Here is a 12,134-nt window from a genome sequence, read left to right on the forward strand (position 1 = left end):
TGATTTTTCTTGAATTACTTAATTTCATCCTGGGAAACAGATCCAGGCCTACTGCTACCCAGGAACCAATGCCTGTTCATATACCTTTCTTCTTCCTGTCTACTTTGAAAATTTCATAACCCTTGGGAAAGATATCCTTAAGCATTTGCTAAAGTTGTGCTTCTAAGGGGTAAGAAAGTAAAATTCTAACATGAGATCTGAGGAAACTATCCTTCTTCAACCTTATTTTAATCAGAAAGTTCCCATTGCAAGTGGTCTTTTCTGCTTCTGTGTTGGGGAATCTTTAAGTGTTCGATAGGCATTACAGAAAGTTCCAAGTCAAGTCAGTATATTAACATGCTTTAGAACTAGTATGTTTGGAATAGAGAAAATAAAATTTTAAAAAGGTAGATTTTAACAGAAATTGAGTGGGCATTTGAGATGTCCAAAGAAAGGGAAAATAGAGGCTTTGTTCTATATAATAAAAAACTATAACTTCATAAAGCTAATATTGGTTTAGTGATTGACTTTGGAGAAAACCTTTCTAACTGAAGGTGTAAGAATATACACGTAATTTTAAAAATTTTTGACTGTCTTTTAAAATGAACCTTTTTATCTTAAATTCCTTAGAATCTAAAGGAAAAAGAGTTGTGTTTATTATCTAACCAAATCGATGGTTGGTTCTGCCCTTGACAGTCTGTTAGGCCTCTGTTATTATAATCCTGAAAACAAATCAGGCCTTGATATCCAAAAGCTATTTGTTACCATTAAAGTTTGAAATATTTTAAGTAAGATAATAAGAGACTAGAATTAGTTCTTGTGCAGTTGAGAAAGTTTTATTCCTTTTTTTGGGGGTGGGGGTCAAGTGGGAATTTATAGGTTTTTTGCCCTCTACCTTTCCTCCTTTTGTCCCAACTCCCTATTCACATTGTCTCTTGAGAACCCCCCTTCCTTCATTGTGATAAACCTTTACTTGTTGAATATGAATGGAAAGCAAAATATTTTGCCTTGGAGCACACTCTGTCATTAATGGTTAAATCTTCGTTTTTCAGAAGGTATTCATAAGGCCTAAGAATCTTCATTATGTATTGTAGACAATAGAATTAATATACCTAGACTTAATTGGCTATATGTTATTGTTAGTTAGCTATTTGTTGCTGTGACTGAAATACCTGACAGGAACAATGTAGAAAAGGAAAAAAATTACTTTGACTCTAGGTTTCAGAAGTTTGAGTCCATGGTCAGCCAGTTCCAAGGCAGAAGTATGGCAGAAGCACATGGTGAGGGAAAGCAACTCAGCTTACAGCAGGCAGCAGTTGGAGTGGGCAGGGAGAAGATATACCCTTCAGGGCATGCCCCCAGTGACCTACCTCCTCCAATTAGGTCCTGCTTCCTAGTAGTTTATTTAGTCATCAGTGGATTAATCCTCCAATCAAGTCAGAGCCCTAATGATCTAATCATTTCATCAAAGCCCCACCTCTGAACACATGAAACTTAGGGAGACATTCCAGATTTAAACCTTAAGAGTTATGTTTATTAAATAGCAATTTTTATAAGAATGGTTGTCTTATAAAAGTTTTATATGTTCAATTTTTGTGATCATCTTATGAAACCAGTTTGGAATGACCAAAGTATAATTATTTAAATAGCTTTGGTAAATTAGAATTTTGAATATAGTTCTTATGGCTTATACTTGTTTAAATTAACATTTAACTAGAGTTTTTCTTTTTTTTAGTTAGATTTGAGCTGCCTAATAGTGGCCAAGGTGATTATGCCCTATTGAATACGTGAGATGTATTTTTCAAACCAATTTTTAAAAAAAGCTGTTTCAAGATTATTTAAAAATAATTAATAACTCTAAAATCAATGCACCAAAGAAAAATACTATTAGGTTATAAGCATGCATTTATTGGGTTATTTCATTTTTATCCATTAAAATGTACTTTGTACATTGGGATAGATATTTCAACCCTAACTCTTTTTAATAAGTTATATGGGAAGGAATCTTTAGTGAATCCAACACAAGGAAAGTATCCGAAACTGCACAAAAGATTTTTAGAAATGAAAAAATCATGAAGTGACTTTGATAGCCACATATTTACTTGTGCAGATAATTTTGAAAGTGATTAGCGTTTAAGTGTTTTTAAAGGTGTTCAATCTGAGTCATTTCCTGAAATGGACTCAAATTGAGGTTCTCCAAAAGGTGTTTTTTAACTTGGAATGGAACCACCATTTGATCCAGCTATCCCACTCCTTGGCCTATACCCAAAGGACTTAAAATCAGCATACTGCAGAGATACAACCACATCAATGTTCATAACTGCTCAATTCACAAAGCCAGATTGTGGAACCAGCCTAGATGCCCTTCAGTTGATAATGGATAAAGAAACTGTGATATATATACACACACACACACACACACACACACACACACACACAATGGAATATTACTCAGCCATAAAGAATAATAAAATTATGGCATTTGCAGGCAAATGGATGAAATTGGAGAAAATCATGCTAAGTGAGATAAGCCAATCTCAAAAATCCAAAGGACAAATGATCTCCCTGATCAGTGGATGATAACACATAGTGGGGGGTGGGAAGGAGGTAAGAATGGAGGAAAGAGGAACTCTGTAGAGGGAAAAGAGGGGTGGGAGGGGTGGGGGGAAGGAAAAAATAACGGAATGAATCACTATTATCCTATGTAAAGTATGACTACACAAATGGTATGCCTTTACTTCATGTACAAACAGAGAAACAAAATGTATCCCATTTGTGTACAATAAAAATAAATTAAAAAAAAATAAATAAAAAAGGTGTTTTTTATTATTTAAATTTTATCTTTGTCTCATTTACTACTGATCATTTAAGCCCATTACGCTTTGTGTTGACTTTAGTAATCTCATCTGTGAAAACTGAACTGGGTCATTATACAGATCCTAGATTTGCTGGAAGATGGCAATGCTCTGTTAATGTTTAGTTACCTTTTCTGTGTTGATATTAATGATTCTCTTACGAGTGATGTATTTACCAAGTGCTATAAACTCATTCATTTACCTGCCAAATTTTATTTGAATTTGCTTATGTCTAATGATAGTACACTCATAGTTAAAATAGTTCTTCAGTTTTTCTTAAACTTTGAAATCTGGAACTTAAAATGTAAATGTTCAAGGGATCTTTTTATGAGTGTGAATTAACACTAGAAGGAAAACACAGCTGGCAAATTGACAGTAGCATTGTTAAACAGTTCATTTCTTCTGTTCTGAGGCACCTAACATTTGGCCTATAAGGCCATTAAAATTTTAGATCAGATTCTATTTGTATTGTGTAGTTAGAAAAAAAAGTATTTCTTCTATATTTATTCCTTCTGTTAAATTAAATTCTTTGTGGAAACTTATATAGATTGAATTTGGAGACTTGACTAGGATTGTCTGAGCTCCCTTTAAATGCTTTCCTAATTGCATTTTGAAAGCCCAGATTATAATATATCATACATATGATTTAACAATCTAACATTCTTTGATATCTTTTTTGTATGTATGTACAACATGAACACATGGAGGATCTTAAACACTGTTTTAATAAGCTCATGTCTTTTCACTGCATTTAATATGATCAATTCAGTTTATTTTCTAGGTCCTTACTAATTATTAAAGTTAGTTTAGTGAAGATGCTATATTTCACCTAGTCTGATCCCATTTGGTATTTGAACACATCTGCCATTTCTGAACTTTTAAGTGCTCATGTTTATGTTATCTTTGAGAAAATTTGGAGGACTTAAACCTGATCACCAAGTTCTGTCTAGTGTGTTTTTGCTATCTTAACAGTAGTATAATTAGTTTGGCAGGGGGAACCTTCAGGAGGAGATGCCCTTTTTGGTAATTTAGGCCAATTAGAGAATCATTTGCATTGCTTTTAAACTTTTAGTTTTGGCAGTGGTGGTACGGGGTTGAGGGGTGATAATGTAGACTTCCCCCCAAAAGGTGCAAAAATAATACAGATAGTTTCTATATACCCTTTACTCATCTTCCCCAAATATTAATATCTCACTTCACTATAGGATGACTGCTAAAAGAAAAAATGTTAAAATACTATTAACTAATTTATACACCTCTCTTTACCCTTTCCCCCACTAATTTTTTTGGGGGATCCAGTATCCAATCTTAAGATTATGTAATGTGTTTAGTTTTCATGTTTCTGCAATCATCTTTAAAAAAATTTTTTTTTTAGTTGTTGACACAATACCTTTTATTTTTTTTATTTATGTTTATGTGGTGCTAAGGATTGAACCCGGTGCCTCACACATGGGTAGCAAGCATTCTACCACTGAGCCACAACCCCAGCCCCGTGGAATCACCTTTAATCTGAAACAGTTACTCACCTTCTTGATCTTACATGATCTTTACACTTTTGAAGAATACTGGCCACTATTTTGTAAAAATGCCCCTCAGTTTCGGTTTATCTCATGTTTCTTTGTGATTCAATTTATAGATTTTGGCAAAAATAACCTTGGTACATCATATCAAGAGGAACATGACATTGATATGTCATATTATTGATGATGTTAACTTTGATCACTTGGTTTAGAGGGTGTCTACCTGGTTTCACAGTACGTTATTTTTTCCCATTTTACTTAATATCTTTTGGTGAGAAACTTTGAGACTATGTAAACATCCTAATTATCATCTCCTACTAATTCTGGTAATAAATTATTGTGAAATTTTCAAATGGCAATTTTTATTTTCATCATTCCTTTTACTAGAGGAACCCCTCTTCTTTCAGTATGGACGCATAGATGTTTCATTCTCTGAGTTAGATCCATGATTATCATTATTCACCTTGTTCTTCAAGTTTTCCCAGATTTGGCAGTTAGAAGTATCTTTTTTGACACAGAAAGTAGTTTTTAAAGAGAGGGAAAAGGGAGCTCATATTTAGGAAGGCAGTTAGTTGAGGAAGGGTGAGTAGCATAAGTGAAGAAGCGAGGGAGAGAAAAGCAAGTCTTTGTGCCACAGAGAGCCTGGGTGCAAAGTGAAGATCATCTCCATGTGCTGTCCCAGCAGTGATAGCCTTTGCTTACTATTGCTCTTTTGATCTTGATTTCTTCCTCATATTCTTTGTTTTTTCTTATTCCTCATGTCAGAATTATGGTTATTTTCAGTTTGTCCCTCCTATGTTTCCTCCATCTTTTTTTACCTACCTACTTCCTCTGTTCCTAGTTGTCTGGCTTTTCTTATTCTCCTCTGTTATCTCCAGATTGACTTATTATGTATGTTAGTAATATGGCATTTTTATTACTTAGAACTATATCTTACATTTCTTTCAGTTTTCATTTGGGCTTACCTTTTATAACTAGGCACATTTCCTAATCTGACCCAAACAGGCTTTCTTATTCTTTGTATTATCACTCAGTGTGGTTTGATGACCTTTGAATTTTCCATGTGTGTTTTCTAGAGTCTAGGGTGCTTTTTAGGTTGCATAAAATGATTGATGTTGTCTGTCTTTATATTCTTTGTCTCTCAAGGTCTCTAGTGTACCATCAGATAACCTATTAAACTGAACCCAGAAGTATCAGCATTCTTTACTTCTATTTGTTTCTGTGTCCTGAGGCTGTATCTTGTATTGACCATAGAAACCTTACAAGAATTTTCTTTAGTTCACTTAAATTATCCGTGAAGGAAAAAGAAAGTTGGTATTTATTTCATTTATTTTTAAAATTATAGCCAGAACTAAACAGCTCCCCCCACCCTTTTTAATAGCCACAATTTCAGTGATTTAATTTTTCCTGCCCAGAACCTTGAGTCTCTAGAGCCAGGAAATCAAAACAAATGACAAGTTCATAATATTGCTGTCAGAGTACTTAATGTATTTTGAAGAGGTTATAACTTGCCTACCTTTTACCAATATAGATTTATAAAATAATGAAAATTGATTTTAGTCAGTGTTTCCTTGCCCATATGTATTCATTTCATGTGTTTACTTTTCAGTGATGGGACCAATTAACAGAACCAAATTTCTTGTTTTTATTCCAATACCACCTTTCTCACGAAGCAGACACATTTTAAGTCATGTCTTAAAATGTAATTAATATCTATGTGCATGGACCTCATTGTTTGGTCTTTTGGCAAGAAAACTTGCTCTTGAACAATAATGGAGCTGTAGTGTTTGTTAATGTGTATGTCCCTTGAATATTGTCTCATACCATTCACACGAGGACTGTACATAAATATTAAATAAAGAGAAAAAATGAGATAGGTATACTTTAAGTGTCATGCTTTATTAAATGTCACTTTAAATTTGCATTTTAAAACAACTAATACTAGTACTTATCTAACTAGATTTAAATGTATTTTCACACATGCTACTTATATCTCCCACTACTTCTAGATAACAAAATGACTGTTAAAATCACTGAAAATAGCTTTTTGTCATAAAATACCAATGGAATGTATAAATATTTTTGCTATATTCAAGTTTTAGTAACTTGGCATAGTCAAGAGTGTACTTTAAATATTGACTAAATTGGCACTTACATGGAAGTACAATCCTTCTTTTTCTCACTGTCTTCTCATTTTACCTGTTTTAGCAATAGCTCTAAAGAAAGCCAATCTCCATTCCTTCCATGGAGTAGGAGGCCACAAAGAGAAAGAAGTTATATCTTAATGATTATTCAGTTGATCTTGCCTAAATGTTAAATCTGTTTTCATTTAACTTAAAACCCTCATGGGGATTTTTGTCTGTTTGTTCTTTTAGGGTGACACAGACTTACGATGCAGGTGCATGTATCTACTTCTATTTTGCCTTTAACTACAGGGGAATTAGTGACCCAATGACGGTGTTTGAACAAACTGAGGTAATTTTGTATACATGCATATACTAAGTAGCTTTCATATTCTTTTAGTAATTTGAATAAATTTTAGCATCAGTTTGTGAATTTAACTTTGACTCTCTTTAATCATACCTGGTATGCCTGGCTGGTAGCCTGTAAAAATGAAAAGTGTATTTGTTGCACTGGTTTGGGTACTAAATTGTAAGTCTAAAATTATCGTTCTGTACAGCTGTAGCCTGAGATTCTTTGATTATTATTTATAGCACATAATAGTTGATGAAATTAAATAGCAATAAGAATCCTTGCCATCCCTTTGGCAGCCTGCCCATCTCCAGGTGGGAATTGCTGTTGCGGTCATGCTCTGGTCCATGTTGTCCAAATACCATTATTCTAGGTTTATAAATTCTTTTGTGTGTTGAAAGTATATGTAAGCTATTGGCATTTATTTGCTATCAGTGTCTATTATATTATGTGTCCTTAAGCTGCTAAGTTTTATAAAGTTTCCTGTTGATGGCCAGTGTTTCTCATTACAAGTATGTGTAGAGTTAAAGACAACAGATGGGACGATGAAGGACCCTGTAGGAAACAGTTTTCTTAGAAGCTCAGTTGTCCTGGTGTTTTAACCTCATTGTGCGCCAGCCCATAATTTCAGTGGTGCTGCACATATGTACGTTTAGATCCAAACTGTAGACATGATTTGGTTGAATCCCTCCTACCCATCTTCCTTTTATTTTTTTAACAGCTTTTTTGAAGTATAATTGAAATGAGAGTAAACTGTATATTTTAAAGTATACAACCTCATGTTTTGACATAAGTATATAGTACTGTCACCCTAATCAAAATGCTGAATATATTTGTTAGCCCCCAAAAGTTTGAGTGTGTTATACCCTTAGCCTTTCAGTGCTTTGGTGGTGGTTCACTGACTACCAACTACCAAAGATTTTTTTCCCCTGTGGTAGAGTGAAGTTATTTCCTTTTCCTAGTTTAAACTGTCATTTATGAAGTGCTACTGATCTCAAGGAATTACTGTATTATTAAGTAATTTGTTAGAAATGATAAATTCTAAGAGCAGGACTAGCATAGTTATGATTCTTTTGGAGAACCCTGAATTCTAAGTAATGAGCTTCTTACAGATTACATTGCAATGGGATGTGGTCCATTTGTCCCACCTAGACTGTCTTCCACCCTGGCCTGCCTCCTCATGGTTTATGTGCACTTGAGAAATTCTTAGACATTCAAGGCACTGTAGATATTTCGCCTCATGGCTATTACATACTCATGAATCATTAAGAATCAAAGATAGTTCCATTTTCTTTTACCCTTTTCCACTCTGCACTTCAGTCTGTATTTTGTTATAAGTTTTTATCTTTTTAAACTGAGGGCTTCATAAGGAACTTAATCAGTGCCTAATGTCTCAGGAGGGTTAAAACAAAGGAAAAAAAGCAAGGTTTTTCCTCCCACACTTACATACCCATGGAACTGATAGGTAATTTGTCTCATGTCATTGACCTAAGTGTTCTCCATAAGGATTTTTATGGTTGATCCCTGATAGCTTTATAGGTGATTTTTTTCCTTTGCTCATTGTGTGATATTAGATAAGTAATTTAACCTAGTTAAGCCAAATTTTTGTATCTGTGAAGTGAGATAATTATAATCATTCCGTAAGGCTTTAGTGAAAATAAATGAGATACTGCCCCCAAATTGCTTGGTACCTTTCTAGACATAAAGTCAGTTGATGTTAGTTACTACTGCTTGTTGGCATAAGGTACTTACTCAAAGTAGAACCTGACTCTGCATTTACAACTCTCTACCTGTTAACAAGCAGTTAGTACTGCTAAGTTGCTTATTTTGCCTCCCCCTACCCCCAGAATCCCAAAGTAATCTTTGTAGATAATATGACTGTTCACTAGGAAACAAATTATAAAACTAGGCTGCAAACTTTAATTGCTTTTTAAATGAAATTAACCTAAGAGGGAGGAAAATTAGGCTTCTAATTTATATTTAACACAAGAAGTATGTATCTCCTTTGGGAGTTGGATTTTACTCTTTAACTCCAAAGTGAAATCTAAGTAGCAGTGATTTGTTGTGTTGTTTCCAAATACAGGCAGCTGCTAGAGAAGAGATCCTTGCAAATGGAGGGAGCCTGTCACATCACCATGGAGGTATTCTTTTTTGGGAGCAAAATTTCTAGTATTCCTACTTTTAAAAATACTTGGTCCAGTAAAATTCTGGGTATATCATTATGTGAATAATTTGAAAAGTCTTGAGATTTCTTAGATGCTTTTATGTCTTAAGATGTCTATGGCTGAAGTAGGTAGTTAGGTTGTGATTATAACCAACAGAAGCTTGATTTGACAAGACTCCTATGTCTGGAACTGAGCCAGCATTCTGGTTTCTCAGGGTCTCATGTTACCAGAGAGTAGCCCAGCTTGCCTGGGAGATAATTGGTCATTACACCAAAAATGTTTAAAGGAAGGAAAATAACAATAATAATACCCTTCATAAATGATTTTCAGCCACTGTTGGAATACAGGTGAACCTCAGTTGTATATACATGGAAGAGCTGTTTGTTCCACATACACAAACCAGCAAATTAATCTAGAAAGGATATGAAAAAAATTTCTTTCAATATTTTAATGCTGCTTTATTATTAATACTTAGTAGTCATTTTGATAAGTATCAAGTTGTGTCATAGAATTTATTGTATCACCAATAAATATGATTGTGATACATCTACCTTCATAAGCTTTGGAAATAGTATGAAGCACTCTTGTAAAAAGTTAAACAATGGCCATTCTGTCATTAAATATTAATTTTTGAGATCATTTACCAGTTCTGTAGCAGAAATTTGTTCTTTTATTTAAATTTTTTTTTAATTTTTACAGATTGCATTTTGATTCATTGTACACAAATGGGGAGAAATTTGTTTTTAATGTATATCCCTGTATATAATTTAATGCTTAGAAAAATAGAAATGTATAGATTTTTAAATTTTAAATAAATTTTAACAAAATCATGAAGACAAACGATCACCCAGTTTAAAATTCAACTCCTACATCTGCCTTGGATACTCCATATCCTTCTTCTCCTATTTATTTTCATTCATAGCACTTACTATCTAATATGCTGTTGTTTTTGCTTTTTAAAATTATCTTTATCTGCATACTGAAATGGTGGGGTCCCTAAGGACATGGATTTTTTATTTTTGTGTTGGTATATTTAAGCACCTGGATTGCTCAGCCCACTCAGCCTCTACATGTGTAGAATGAATGAAAGAATTTTGGTGGGCAAAAGGAATCAACTGTAAAAGGCCTATGTTCATATAGCATTCTTGCAGTTAGGCCTGGAGAAGATTGCTAATGTGGATGAATGAATCAGAAAGAGTTCCTAGGCCTATTATATCATTTTAGTCTTTTGCTGTTACCTCACTTTTTTCTTATTTTTTATTATTATTATTATTATTGTATACAAATGGGATGCATGTTGTTTCTCTATTTGTACATGGAGTCAAGGCATACCATTTGTGTAATCATAAATTTACATAGGGCAATGATGTTTGATTCATTTTTTTTCCCTTCCCCCCACCCCTCCCACCCCTCTTTTCCCTCTATACAGTTCTTTTTTCCTTCATTCTTACCACACTCCTTATCCCTAACCCTATACCTAACCCTAAACCTAATGCTAACCGTTCCCACCCCCCAATATATGTCCTCATCCGCTTATCAACGAGATCATTCGTCCTTTAGTTTTTTGAGATTGGCTTATCTCACTTAGCATGATATTCTCCGATTTCATCCATTTGCCTGCAAATGCCATAATTTTATCATTCTCATTGCGGAGTAATATTCCATTGTATATATATGCCACAGTTTCTTTATCCATTCATCAACTGAAGGGCATCTAGGTTGGTTCCACAATCTGGCTATGGTGAATTGAGCAGCAATGAACATTGATGTGGCTGTATCTCTGTAGTATGCTGATTTTAAGTCCTTTGGGTATAGGCCAAGGAGTGGGATAGCTGGGTCAAATGGTGTTTCCATTCCAAGCTTTCTGAGGAATCTCCATACTGCTTTCTAGAGTGGCTGCACTAATTTGCAACCCCACCAGCAATGTATGAGTGTTCCTTTTTCCCCACATCCTCGCCAACACCTATTGTTGCTTGTGTTCTTGATAATCGCCATTCTAATCGGGGTGAGATGAAATCTTAGGGTAGTTTTGATTTGCATTTCCCTTATTACTAGGGATGTTGAACATTTTTTCATATATCTGTTGATTGCTTGTAGATCTTCTTCTGTGAAGTGTCTGTTCATAACCTTAGCCCATTTGTTGATTGGATTATTTGTATTCTTGGTGTAGAGGTTTTTGAGTTCTTTATAGATTCTGGAAATTAGCGCTCTATCTGAAGTATGGTTGGCAAAGATATTCTCCCACTCTGTAGGCTCTCTCTTCACATTGCTGATAGTTTCCTTTGCTGAGAGAAAGCTTTTTAGTTTGAATCTATCCCAGTTGTTGATTCTTGCTTTTATTTCTTGTGCTATGGGAGTCCTGTTAAGGAAGTCTGATCCTAAGCCAACAAGTTGAAGATTTGGACCTACTTTTTCTTCTATAAGATGCAGGGTCTCTGGTCTGATTCCGAGGTCCTTGATCCATTTTGAGTTGAGTTTTGGGTACGGTGAGAGATAGGGGTTTAATTTAATTCTGTTGCATATGGTTTTCCAGTTTTCCCAGCACCATTTGTTGAAGAGGCTATCTTTTCTCCATTGCATATTTTTGGCCCCTTTGTCTAGTATGAGAAAATTGTATTTATTTGGGTTTGTGTCCATGTCCTCTATTCTGTACCATTGATCTACCTGTCTATTTTGGTACCAATACCATGCCGTTTTTGTTACTATTGCTTTGTAGTAGAGTTGAAGATCTGGTATTGCAATACCCCCTGCTTCGTTCTTGCTACTTAGGATTGCTTTAGCTATCCTAGGTTTTTTATTCTTCCAGATGAATTTCATAATTGCTTGCTCTATTTCTGCAAGGTACATCATTGGGATTTTAATTGGAATTGCATTGAATCTGTATAGCACTTTTGGTAGTATGGCCATTTTGACAATATTAATTCTGCCTATCCGGGAACATGGGAGATCTTTCCATCTTCTAAGGTTTTCTTTAATTTCTTTCTTTAGTGTTCTGTAGTTCTCATTGTAGAGGTCTTTCACCTCTTTTGTGAGATTGATTCCCAAGTATTTTATTTTTTTCGATGCTATTGTGAATGGGGTAGTTTTCCTAATTTCTCTTTCTGAGGATTCATCACTTATGTACAAAAATGCATTGGATTTAT

General features: G+C 34.4%; 1 protein-coding gene across 2 annotated transcripts in view; it reads left to right on the forward strand.

Annotated features, from left to right (window-relative positions):
- The window catches only part of Agps (alkylglycerone phosphate synthase), a 123,407-nt gene that overhangs the window by 93,034 nt on the left and 18,239 nt on the right, over positions 1 to 12,134 (forward strand). For both annotated transcript variants that reach the window (XM_047545094.1, XM_047545096.1), the window contains 2 exons: positions 6,730 to 6,829; positions 8,910 to 8,967. In XM_047545094.1, coding sequence (XP_047401050.1) covers positions 6,730 to 6,829; positions 8,910 to 8,967 — 158 coding nt within the window. The remainder of the gene's footprint in view (positions 1 to 6,729; positions 6,830 to 8,909; positions 8,968 to 12,134) is intronic.

The sequence above is a fragment of the Sciurus carolinensis genome, chromosome 3, assembly GCF_902686445.1.
Source record: "Sciurus carolinensis chromosome 3, mSciCar1.2, whole genome shotgun sequence".
Taxonomy (NCBI): domain Eukaryota; kingdom Metazoa; phylum Chordata; class Mammalia; order Rodentia; family Sciuridae; genus Sciurus; species Sciurus carolinensis.